Genomic DNA, 13,536 nt, shown 5'->3' with positions numbered 1-13,536 from the left:
TCAATACTTGCCTGTGAGCATTAGAGGGTCTGAGCAGGCAAGGGAGTGGGCATCTCCTTTTCTGGTCAGAGGGTTGCATAGCCACATGCCATCAGTCTAGTAGCACTATCTTCTATAGCAGAAATCCCCAGCCCTCTTTCTTCCTCATTGCCCTAGCCTCAGTCAACATAATGGGTATAGCTACTGGGGAGGCTTTGTGAGGATTCCCCAGTGTCCAAAAGTTAGTGAATTGGAACTAAAGAGTAACTTTGCATAGCAGGTGGTAAATGAAGCTCAGAATTGCTTAGGATTCAGCCTCAAAGGCAAGGCCACATGGTGTAGTCATACCATGGTTGGCACAAGAGAGGACTTCAAATCCCACCCTACCACTGAAGTTGTTGTCCTTGCTAATTTAATCTCATTGATTCCCATTTAGTCATCTGTTAAAACTTTCATGTAATAAGTCTTTCAGGTTATTAGGATTATCAGATCTATTAGTGCCTGGCATACCTCTCAATAATTATTACTGCTCTTGTTCTATTTATTTATTATTTTACTTTTGTTATTATTACTGTTGTTTTCATCATCATCCTAATATCACAAGTTACCCACAATATGATGTTGGTGAATTGTTTAATCTTCACATGATTCAATTTCATGTTGTATAAAATGGGAACAATAATATTTCCCTCAAGGCATTTGGAAGATTAAATGTGCTAATACGTACAAAGCATCTAGAATAATGCCTGGCCAGCAGAATGTGCTCAGGAAAAGTACGGCCTTTTTCTTTTCCTCCTCATATTCTTGCTTATCCTTTTCCCCACATTCTTCTCCCCCTTCTTCTTTGACAGAGAAGATTGAAGAGACAGCCGATTACTGCCAGACAGACACCATCCCCATATGAAATCTTCTTTCATGTTCCATTAACTAGGAATTCTCACAAATACGAATATTCAGAGAAAACTCATGTATAAAAAGTAACAGAAAAAGTAATAGTGTGTTTTCTAGAAATTAAGTAAGCATGTTCTTTCTATAAAGAAGAAATACGGTAGCTGCTGCTACACCTCAATTTTTTTATCCTTCCTGTTTCTGGCGGGGCCCACAGATGTGCATAGAATAGAAACTCCCACCTTTAGATGAGGTTGTTTCCTTTTATAGGGAAATGTCAAGTCTTAAATGCAAGTGACCTTTTATGCATTTAACGAACATTATTGAGTGCCAGCCAAGTGTTGTGTCAGGCAATGATGAGTAAGGCACACATCCCACCCTCAACAAGCATTTAAGTCTGATAAGAAAAAGACAGATCAATGAATCATGTTAATACTGTGTGAAAGGAACAAAGACAGATGTAGAATCTGAGTCCTGTATGAGCAGGGAGGATTATGCAGTCAAGTTCTGTTACCATTAGTGCTATCAGGTAGAGCAGGACCCTTTCTAAAACTTACCTCTACAGCCCAGAGAACTACCCTGAATGCTTCAAATCAAAGTGTGTGCAAACCTCTAGTTCCCTGTTGGCTGGCGCTTTCCAGTTTAGTCCTCAGGGCCTGCTTTATGGATCCTATGCAGTGGGCTTCGATGACTGGTTTACTGGTCTGTTGCCTTCTCCTACGAGAGTGTGTGTTTTCATCTTTGTGTTTTCAGTCCCTAGGATTACTGGGTGACACCTCCTCTAACTCTGTGACGTGGGGACAGCCCACGTTTACGTGGCTCTAATTCAAAACCTCCGCAGATTCAAATATCAGTAACTGGACATATATTTATTTTAAAAAGCAAGTCTGTGTGTTTTAGGTTAAAGTAGAGAGGGCGTTTGGGGATTTCGTTAAGTGTAGCAAGAGCTTAGCATTATTTGCCACAATGGGATGAAGAGTCTTGTGTCCGAGTTGATAATTGGAAAGTAAGACTGTTTCTTTTTTAAGACTGGTTCTCAGTGTATCCAGAGGTGAACAGACATTTGAAGTGAACATGCTGTCTCAGACACAGAGTATTTCTGTTGTACTTTACTGCCCTATGAAAACAGGTTTAATCTTAGACTAGAGCCCCGGGAAATGTGGCGTGTGGATTATGACCTGTCTCCATGCCGGCCCGCACAGTGCTGCTCCCATCATTTATAACTCATTTGTCCAGGGGTACCTGGGCCAAAACCTCCTCCAAAATGCATTTCTTAAAACCTTCTTAAATACGTATTATCTTTAAATGTTTTAAAACAGGTAAGATAGATAGATAGCATTCTAAATGTTGACTGCTTAAAGAATGCTTTTGAAATTCTAATAAATAGACACCCATGGCATAACTTTTCACCCTGGTTTTCAGCATTGTGTCACTTCCTCCTCCATGAGATGCATCATTGGGCCATGGCAATCACTGCAACTGAATAATACTTCGATTCTCTGTGCAAAGCCCATTTTTTATGGAAGTCTTCAAGAGTATCCAGATCCCTTTCCTGGGTGTTTCTAGACGAATGGCTTTCTGATGTGCTGCTAAGGTGTGGAAGAAAGTGCCCTCAAGTGCAGGAAAGTACAAGAGCAAGATGGAGAGAAATGATTAATCTTTCTGTTCTGAGTTTTACTTAGAGCCATAGGATTGTAGAATTGTTAGGGGTCCTATACAGCTTTGTCTCAGCTCCCCGTCTGATACGTGAAGAGATGCATTCAGAGGTGACACAACTTACCCAACTCAGTAGTGAAACCGGGAGGAGAGCCTAGCTGTCCTGAGGCTCAGGGCCGCGCACTGACCCACTGTTCACGTTTTCTCCTTCTGCACAAATGCCTTCCCTCACTACGCCCTTTCCCTAGATAGCCTGTTGGTTTTGTATGGCCTATGAGCTAAGAATGGTTTTTATATTTTTAAAACTTTGTTTAAAAAAAAGAAGAATCAAACAAGGATGTGCGACAGAAAACCGTATGGCCCAAAAAGCCTAAAATATTTACTCTCTGGCACTTTCCATAGAAGTTTGTGAATTCCTGGCCCAAGTGACTTGAAATACATTCCATTGGAAACTTAGTGTCTCCTTTAGCTACTCGGGGTTCCAAGTGGTCAGATACCAAGATTCCATACCTTTCTAAGTTTTTCTCATCATCTTCCTGTTTTTTGATTATAGGACACATTAATGAAATATTGTATCTTATAGCTTTCCTTTGTCCATAATCGCTTTTCATCTAACACACCCTAGAAATCAGTAAAGCAGTTACTACTGTGTCATTTAAACAGATGCGGAAACCAAGGCTCAGAGAAGTTATGTCCAATGTCATATGTACAATACACTAGGAGTACAGCTGAGCTAGAACCCGGATTTTTAGATTCTTATCCAGTGGTCTTTCAAATTCAGCTGAATCTTCCCCACTTCAGGAAATAGAGTGATGTATTAAGTGCTGCTGATGTTTTTACACTGATCTGGAATGTCATGTCCTTTTATGTGAAAAAATAGTGGAAAATGTCCAAAGTGCCTCTTTTAAATTAGCTGAGACATCTGAACCCACAAAGAGTATTCCTCTCACACTCTAACTCAGTTATGCCTTCTGCAAAGGCAGTGGTTGGTTACTGGGTCTTCCCAGCAAAATTGCGACAGCTGATGTTAGCCTTCGTGGTTCTCTAGAGCACAATTCCAGTCTGTCCGGTGCCTTCTCTGCTATCCTTTGCATTTGTTTGTTTTTAACCCACAGGTTTGATAATGACTGTGAGTAAACCCTGTTATTTTGGAAACCTACTTCTGGGAATTGTAGGTGTGGATGTGAACCTGGCTTACATCCTTGAAGACGTGACGTATTACCAAGATTCTTTGGCCTCCTATACTTTTCTCATAGATGACAAAGGTAATCTGCTAAGAATTAATCATAGGAAAGAATGATTTCTGTAGCAACCTGAAGGAAATAATCTGTAGCTATTCTGATACTGATAAATAAAGTAGGAAAATGATAGTATTTATAGAAACACAGTGTCACTAGGACTGCTCGTTTGTATGGAACACCATAAAGATGGCAGAGTGAAGCTAAAAATGATGCATTTGTTTCTATGTTGTGCTAAGGAGTAGGTAACAGTTATTTGTAACATCAGGAAATTAGACTTACGGGTTGAATGACATGGAGACTGTGATCCTTTAGATCTTTTCTCTGTCTATATTGTTACCTTCAGATTTACTGGCATTAAGGTTTATGAGGTAGATTAGAACATTTCATAAGACAAAAACCAAATGACCAGTACATCCAAAGTATTCTTGATTAGACAGATGTTTGATAATTTAAGACATCTTTCTGCACTTCAGGAGTTTTATGCAGGAACACATAAAACAAGGTGAGTTTTTATTGGACTGGTGAGTTACATACTGAGAAGTGGAGTATTGGGCAGCCATCCCAGAGGATCCCACATGTCAAACCTAAGATAGACGTTTTTATTGGAATCAGTACTTCCTACAGTATGTTTCCCATAGCATGTATTTTGTTTTCTTATTTCAGGGTATACGCTTATGCACCCATCTCTTACCAGGCCATATTTACTATCAGAACCCCCGCTTCATACGGACATCATTCATTATGAAAACATCCCCAAATTTGAGTTGGTTCGGCAAAATATCCTAAGGTAAGGAAAAGGTGAGGGTCGTAGTATTTTGTTTTTCTCTGAGAATAGGACCCACTGAGGTCAAACATGAGTGTTTATTATAGGATATAAAACAAGTATATAAATTACTTTAACATTATCAAAAGTATACTCAGTAATTTTTCTGTAAGAAGAGTAGCCAAAATTTTGTTTACTTTGTATAACAGGTAAGGTCTCTTAGAACTATTGAGGAAAATGTCTTATAAATCAAATTCTATGTTCACATTGCCTTTAATTGTAAAATCAGATATATGTTATCTCTTTTTAAAAAAATACTCCAGTTATACCAAATTGAAAAATGTTGGCAAAATAAAAGATTAAGTTGAGGACCAGCTCTACAGCATGCCAAAAAATAGCTTGGCAAAATAGTGTCCATTCCAAGTTGACAGCACAATCATATACAGCATTTTCTCTTGAAATAAAGAACAGATTGGACTTTTTCCAACCGTGATACATTATTTTGGCAGATGGTAACCTATAAAGAAACAGGTCTTTGTGCTCACTGGTTGTAAATTAATGACTGAGTGATTTGAGACAAGTGAGTCTCTGGAAAGAATTAGAATTGGGGGCAGGGGTGGAGAGTAAGGAATGATTTTAGTGCAGAGCTGACATGACGCTTTCACAAAATTGAAAATCTCACATTATCTCTTTCACAAGTGATGAGTTCCATTGCTTTTCAAAATCAGGAGGTGGTCATTGACTCACCGCTTCTCCCCTGCCTTTAATTAAGCGTTAATTTTATCTTCTTGCCTGAAGTATTTCATTCTGTTTGCCAACACAGCCTCCCTCTGGGCAGCCAGATTATCGCAGTCCCGGTGAACTCATCCCTGTCCTGGCACATAAACAAGCTGAGGGAAACTGGAAAGGAGGCCTACAACGTGAGCTATGCCTGGAAGATGGTGAGAGAGAGGAGGTCACCTTGCCTTGAGGAGCTGCAGGGTGCAGCTCTTCTTTATGTGGGATTTCTAGGGAACTGAGGTCTGATAATGTTAGTAATCAGTTTTAAAGTGATTGGAAAAAGAGGAGATTCCACAGATGTTCTTAATTTTTTTCCTTTTTTGTTTATAAAACCATTGTTCATGATGAATAAGTCAAACCATATAAAAGGATATAAAGTAGAAAGTAAACCATGCCCTTCCCTCCCTCCTACCTTTGACCTACCATTCCCTGGAAGTAAGCACTTAGATCAATTTCCAGACAACTTTTATTCACACTCATGTATATATCTGTGTGTACATGCACCTTTAATGGCTATGTAGCATTGCTTTATGTAGATGGACCAAATCTCTTGAAACAGTCTCCTATTAATACACATTTAGATTATATCTGGTTAAATTTTTATCATTTTAAACTCAGATTGTGGAAGTTGGAAGTTGAAAAGGAGATACGAAAGCATAAACGCCCTCTACTGACATTCTCCAAGGAAAAGAAACTTGCCAATTAGAATCTGGATTATTCCTACTCACCACAGTGCGGTGACAGTTTAGCCATGCCTTGTGGCCACCACGTACTGGCCTCATCCCAGTAGGAGTCCTCAAGACCATAGAGAAATAGAACCTAACACGTACTGTCCGTGTTACGTTGTTTCTGTCCTTCACTCTCTTTCCCCAACGTAGAATAAGGATGCTGTTATGGGGCCCTTGGTGCTGTAATTGACCAAAAGAAGAGAGGACTTTCATTTTTATCATGAAATTTTAATGACTAAATTTAAAATGCAGTCATACTTGAGATTCCCTTGCCCAGCCATTTCTCATGTTTAACCTATTGGCTCCAAATGGATCTGTTTGTTCATCCCTTTAAGAACCACTTGTTGAGCATTTACTGTGAGCTGAGAAGGATAAAGAAGGATGATACTCTCTCTGCCCTCAGAGAGCATCCAGCCTAGTGATGGATGCAAACAATTAACTCAATACAGTGCCTGTGTCTGGTGCGAATGATAGGAATTGCAAGTAGCCAACATGCCTTTAGACGTGACTCGCCTCTGACTTCTTGTTTGGTTCCTAAAGCATCATTATGACAACAGTGATTTCTAGAAGAGAAACAAAAACAAACAAAATAATAAATGAAACCTTTTGAGAAATTTACCTTTACAAGCCTAATTCTACTGATATTTTATTGTTTGATAATACAGATTTGAGGAAGGTCAAAGTCTATTTTGAAATTTTCTGAGTCAGCTCATCTTCAGGATTTTTTTGGGGTAATGACTGCACCATCTGCCCTTATATTTATACAACTTTTAAATAAAGATGAATTGCATAATTTTCGTGTCAGAAAGAATGAGCCAGACACCAGAATATTTAATTGAAAAATACTTTTATGTATGAAATTGGAGATTGTTTACCTCTAGTATATCCTGATTGAAAGTAACTCAGTTGCATCCTGGGAAAATATCTACCTTAATATTTGTTCATATTAAAAGAGAAAGAAATAAATGTAGACATTTTTAAGACCTTCTTTGTGTGATAAATAAACCCAATGTTAACATTTTGGAAGTGTTATCTTCCTAAGATAGTTTTTCCTCAGTGATTCTGGTAAATTCTGGCCATTCTACTTGGCCAAGTGGATGTAATCATGTCATCACTTCAGTAGAAGTGTAAGCTTTCTCAGAGTTCTGAAAATGTCAAGAACATCATTATTAAGTGAAAAATTAAAGAGGTAATAAATAATAAGATTGAAGTTAAAAAAAAAAAGGCTTGCCTGGTTACCTAGCAATAAGAGTAAATATTTTTAAGCTCTCTTTAGTTACTGTGGGGGAAGGGAGTAGGTATTCATCTTGTCCTCAGGAATAGAATGGATTCATCTACTAACTATAATCCAAAAAGATTTAACTTATGTTGAGAATAATTGGTTAAACTGCTTTGCATCCATAGATATAGCAGATACTGAGGGATTATTTCACTGAATTAATTTAAATATAACGTGAGAGATTATGTTAGCAGCATGAGGAGACTACTTCTCTGTCACTGTGTAACCCAAGTCCATCTTTGAGCATTTGAGGAGGCTGCCTGCTGTGACAGAAGGAAGGATCGATGATCAGAAGGTGTTAGAATGTTCCTGTGTTACACAGGCGTGGCTCACTTCAAAACATGAATCCCATGGGCAACCAGTGAAAAAAACCACTCCCCAGTCACAGAGGGCCCTTCTAGATACATTATAGTTCCTTAATGCACAGACTGTTTTTTCAGCTAAGAACACAGTAGAAAGACCTAGATTGAAATCTGTTCTCCTTTCCAGCTAAGGACTATTTATGAAGACTTGCTGTTAGAAGCTTAGGGTAACTTTTTATTTTTCTCTTACAGAGTAGAACCAATTATAAGATTATATTCTAGTCACTCTGGTAAAGTTTTTGTCTTTTGGTTCCTTGGAACACACTGCACAGGAAACAAACTCAAAGAATGACTATGTGAGGTGGAAAGAGGGGAAATGGTAGATGCCACTCAGAACACCCTGTCACTTCATAACTTGGGAGTGGAGGAAGAGGATTACATTTGCTAATCTAATTGAATATCCTTGGCAGCAGTACTTGAAAGCAATTCCAGGAAGATGCAAGTTTCTCCTGTGTTTAAAAAGATTCTGCGACCATCCTCGTAAACCCTCAATTACACTTAACTCTAACCTGCCTAGTTAAAAATTTCTCCTTGATCGTTAAGTAAATCTTTGGGGCTGCTTTATAAGACAGTGTCCTTTGGTTCTGACTTAGCTGGTTATCACTCTCTTCATTTATTTACAAACCATCTTTTAAATAGGTTCTGTCCGTTTCCTAATATAATGGACTTAGAGAAGTTTGGCTTTTTTGTATTTTTAAGTCAAGGAGCCTAGAACTAAGTAGCTTGACTTGGCTTTTGATTCTTTGGTGGACGTTTTCCCAGCAAATTTTATTCAACCATCCATTTCTAGGAGCAAAGTGAACTTGAAAATTCTCTTATTTCTCAGGAGCTCGATGAATTAGGCTAAGCTGCAGCACGTTCACCTGTCCTGGTCTGAAGTGACCAGTCAGGCAGGCTTCGTGAGGAAGCCACTGGATCTGTGCTTTTCGTGAGTCTGAGATCTAGGTCATCTCCAACCAGGAAAGGAGAAAGTGTTCATTGGGAATAGAATGAATAAACCAGATTCTTTATGGGCTGTGTATGTGTATTCACAATTGGCTTTTAAAATAGTCAGTTCTCGGATCACTCATTGCAAAACCAACTGTGTATTTTTAAATGCATTTCAGTCCCAAACAGAAATAAGTATTGTATTTATCTGCCGTGTTCCAGCTTGTATCCATTAGCTTAAGTAAGCAAAAGAGAGCCAGGGTCACGTTTCAAAGGGACTTTACTGTAATCCTTTCATTAGCTCCATGATTTTATGTTACATACATTAATTTCCCTAGATCAGAAAAAAAATTGAAAATGTAATTTTTTTGCCAGAGATATTTTCTGTCACCTCGTCTTCATGTCTTTCATTCACTCATCAAATATTTTTCTATGTGGGGATAGAAGGCAGAGATAGCAGAAAATATGTAGACAAAGTCACTATCCCCAGGAATGAACCTTCATTTTCCTTATTAGAAATTCTCCCTTGATTTTTTTTTCCCCAGGTACAAGACACTTCATTTATTCTCTGTATTGTGGTGATACAACCAGAAATACCTGTCAAACAGCTGAAGAACCTCAACACTGTCCCCAGCAGCAAGCTGCTGTACCACCGGCTGGACCTCCTAGGCCAGCCTAGTGCTTGCCTCCACTTCAAGCAGCTCGCCACCCTAGGTAAAGCCCTTGCACTTCTCAGCTGCCTTTGTGGTCTTACTCAGAGCAGCTCACCATAAACATCAGTTTGAATATTTTTTAAAAAAGGTATTTAATGCATCTAGTGCCACTTTGGAGATACAAATGTGGCTACAAACAGTTTGAAGCCCACTGTGGATCAGGTTCTCCAGCAGACGCTGAGATGAGGATTTGTGTGCTGGTCACTTATTAAGGGTGGACTTTCAGAGGAAACCAGCAAGGTTGTGAGGGAAGGAGGAGAAAGCAAGCAAGAGTTTGATTTCAGGTGAAGTTTTAGCCTCAGCCTAACCCTGTAGAGGGCTTGGAGTGTCAATTACACTGCAGTTTGCCCAGACTCCAGAATGGGAGCTGGACTTGCATATTCCTTAGTCACTTTGAACTTTCTGCTAGTGCTGGGAAAAGAGGCTTTAGTAGCCCCATGACAGTCCGTCAAAGAGAGTCACAGGTATGGCCCATTGGAGGCAAGCACAGATCTGGGGATACACAGTGGGTATCCCCAGAAGGGTAAAAGGGGTCCAAGAGTAGCAGACCTGTGCACGTCTATGGCACGTCTGTATCTACCGCAGGTCCCTATCTTCGAAAGAGCTTAGGAAATAGGCAAGGAATTCAAAGGAAGCCAAGGGAATTTACGTGTGTGTGTTGCGTACCAGGTATTTTACATCCATCCTCCAAGTTGATGTGTTATAGATGAGGACATTTGGGTTTATCAGAAATCCATAATTTCCCAAGGTAACGCAGAAAATGGTGAGGCTGAGCTGTGATTCGTGCTCTTGCCATGCTGTGCTGCCACCTCTTTGCTTGCATGCTGCCATCTGCCAGGCACATCCCAGGCATTTGTGATGTGTGTTGTCGACACACCACAGTACACTTGGTATGTAAAACAGGTCTCTCTTTCACTGTTGAAAATACTTGGGGTTCAAAAAAGTGAATAACTGAGAATCATCACACAACTGGCCAGCTGAGTAGAGGGGGCACAGGTGGGAAGAGGATCGAGGACAGAGGTTGCTTGTCTCCAGATTCCAAATGAGAGCACTTATGCTTGGGTCCTCTTAAATTCCATCCGAGAGAGTTTCTGCCTGGATATGAGATCAGGAGAGCAGGTCTCTTCTATGACACATTCCTGCAGTGTAGACAGCTTGGAGAGAGCCAGAGATGTCAATCAAAGAAAAGTGGATTTTACATTTCTTTGTTTCGATTTAGGTTTTTGGGGTTTTCTCTTTTGTTTTTATACAAAAGAGTATGTACGCCCTTTAATTCATATTTTTAAGAAATGCTTACTGAAAAGCTAAAATGTGCATAATTCTCGTAAGTACTATGGGAACAAGCTTAAACACTACTGCTGGTAAAATGAGGTCACTGTTTTGAGACTTGAGATAGTGAAGTGCAGCAGTTTTTCTTGATGAGAAAAAAGCTGAAGCCTAGATTTTTTAAATTTCCTTTGGATAATCTCTCAGAGCTACACTGTCCAGTATGGTAGCCACTAGGCACGTGTGGCTACTGAGCACTGGAAATGTGGCTAGTCCAAGTTGAGATTTACTGTAAGTGTAAAATACAGTCTTAATTTTTTATACTGATTACATGTTAACATGATAATGTTTTGGATATATTGGGTTCCATAAACTGTATTATACAGTTAATTCAACCTGTTTCTTTTTATTGTGTGGCTACAATGTATATTACATTTGTGGATTGCATTGTATTTTAATTAGACAGTGCTGTCTCACAGAAATGCTCAGAAAATGTGGAGTTTATCAGCGCAAATACCTTACATACAACTAATGAACTGGTGCTTGATCACACATAGGCCAGTATCTGGCTTTCCCTCCGTACCACCCACATCACCTGGTGGTAGAACCCCCCAGTGCACTGAGGGGTCATAGAGGACAGTTTAGGATCAGTTGGTAATGAAAGTGAAACAAGATAATTAATGTATAATAACAAGGGAATGGAAAATAAGGGAAACGACAGCAAATGAGTGCTTTCCATCTGATTTCATTGATGATGGGGATTTTGAGGCAAGTTGTTAAATATGTCAGAGCTCCCTACAAGAGGGCTGAAGGAGGGACATTGTCTTTCGTGGTATACAAAGAGGGGAAGAGGAATTTTATAAGAGTTCATCATCCAATGTAGTTAAGTATGCATGTATGTATATATGTGTCTACCTCGTGGACAAAATCTTTGGGTTCTGTATCTTGGTTCTTTTTCTCCCTCAATCCATCTTACTGCCCCAGCCTTCTCTGAGATTCCCAGTCTCTGTCACCACAAGAAAGGCCCACTCCCCAAGAAGTCTCTCCTCCTCTAACCTCTGGTCCCATTCTCTTGTCCCTGCCTATTGACATTTCTTACATTATTGTGTTATTTTTATATTATTTTCCTCATTTCTGGTCTCTCTATCTCAGTCCTCAGCTCTTGAGTTCAGGCACCATCCTTTCTCTCTGGGACATCCTTGCACGGAGGACCCATGAGCATGTGCACATGAATCCACAGCACCCTGTTAGGCAGCCTAACCTTGCTAAGCCTCTGGTTTTCTCCTCCTTGATATGAATATAATATTAATCCTAGGCTGTGAGAATTAAATGAGATATGGCATTACTGGAAGCAATGTCTTCTGATAATGGGCAACTAGATAATTCTGACCCATCCACTAAGAACAAGTAAAACTCCAGTATGGAAGCTTTTTTTAGAAAATCTTCTTGAATGGCATCAAAGAACAGACATGATTCTGAGGAATTACTGAGCCAAAATCTGGGAGAAGATAAGAGCTCAGAGAAGCAAGCCAACACTTAAAGCCACTTTTGCAATGCACGTATTGACCAATCCAGAAGGAACAGCTGTGAAATTGAACCACTTTAGGGAGCTTCTTAGAGCTATGGAGAGAGGCAGAAGTCAAATCCAGGGTCCCCCGAAGGTAGAGACTAATAAATGAAGCCACTCCCTTCTGCCCCCGCACCCCACACACATACATGCTTTCAGCAGCCGTCCAGAAGGGCGACTTCTGCGGGGTAAGAGTGAATTGAAACTGAATCAGCCGTTGACTTGGGATTCCCCACATCTGAGTGGTCTCGGGAGCCTCAGGCAGTAGCTAGTCACCGGCTGATTGAAGCAAAGTCCCACAGGGCAGCACTTAGGCAGGTACCCTGGCTCCTTGTTGGGAACTGTCTCCACCTTACCACTCCGCCTTGTTTTGGGGGGTGGCTTCTGGCAGAATCAAACAACAGTCCTCTCTGGAGGATAGTATTCCCATCCTGCTAGGCCTCAGCTGTTCCTACAAATTCATTTTTAAGTACAATATCCAGCACACTCGCAGATAACCAGGCCACAAGGAAACAAGGCACCATGAGTGAGAGCTAATGCAAGAATAGAAAATGACCCACAGATTTAAATGAGAGGACATGGGAGAGTGCTTTCTGAAGCTTTTAAAAATATGATGAGGTTGGGGGCCAGCCTGGTGGCATAGCAGTTAAGTGCGCACACTCTGCTTTAGCGGCCCGGGGTTCGCAGGTTCAGATCCCGGGCGCGCACTGACGCACCGCTTGTCATGCCAGAATGTGGCAGCGTCCCATATAAAGTAGAAGAGGACAGGCACGGATGTTAGCCCAGGGCCCATCTTTCTCACCAAAAAAAAAATAATAATAAGATGAGGTTGAACAGTAGAAAATTTCAAAGACAAAGATGAAATGTTTTTGTTTCATAATGTACTTCATTGCAAGGATTTCTGTCTTAAATAGAGAAAACTGAGGTTTTCCTCTTAGATAGGACCCACAATTAAATACGTATACATTAACTACTCTATTTCTACAAGCTTATGTTGATGCCAAGTTTGGCTGCCCCCGTCTGTGAGAATAAATTTTTTTGTTTGATTTTTGCATTGACTCCACTATTCCCATTTTTCCTTCTTCCCAGATATCGATACTAATATGAACAATAATAGTTAACAGAGCCTTGCCATGTGCCGAGCACTGTTCTACATGTTTTATGTTTATTAACTCATTTTCTTTACATATGTTAACCAATAGAATTCTCACTACAACTCTTTAAAATTGGTGCTACAATTTCCCCCACTTAGCAGATGAGACAAACATTGTATATATTACAACTCGCCCAATATCACAATATCACACAGCCAGGAGATGGTGGAGCCCAGATTCAACCCAGTCTGGCTCCATGTCATACGCTGCCTCTTTGATCCTAACAAGTGCAA

The 13,536-nt window shown here is 40.1% G+C and overlaps 1 protein-coding gene across 2 annotated transcripts in view; it reads left to right on the top strand.

The window, feature by feature from the left end:
• Positions 1–13,536, top strand: part of CACHD1 (cache domain containing 1) — a 208,221-nt gene that overhangs the window by 168,418 nt on the left and 26,267 nt on the right. For both annotated transcript variants that reach the window (XM_087449533.1, XM_004431450.3), the window contains exons 10-13: positions 3,639–3,788; positions 4,428–4,551; positions 5,351–5,468; positions 9,149–9,317. In XM_087449533.1, coding sequence (XP_087305659.1) covers positions 3,639–3,788; positions 4,428–4,551; positions 5,351–5,468; positions 9,149–9,317 — 561 coding nt within the window. The remainder of the gene's footprint in view (positions 1–3,638; positions 3,789–4,427; positions 4,552–5,350; positions 5,469–9,148; positions 9,318–13,536) is intronic.

This window comes from Ceratotherium simum, chromosome 2 (genome assembly GCF_057802395.1).
Source record: "Ceratotherium simum simum isolate JZ-2026a chromosome 2, ASM5780239v1, whole genome shotgun sequence".
Lineage (NCBI taxonomy): Eukaryota > Metazoa > Chordata > Mammalia > Perissodactyla > Rhinocerotidae > Ceratotherium > Ceratotherium simum.
The sequence above is the reverse complement of the archived record's forward strand: the minus strand, read 5'-3'. Positions and strand labels throughout refer to the sequence as shown.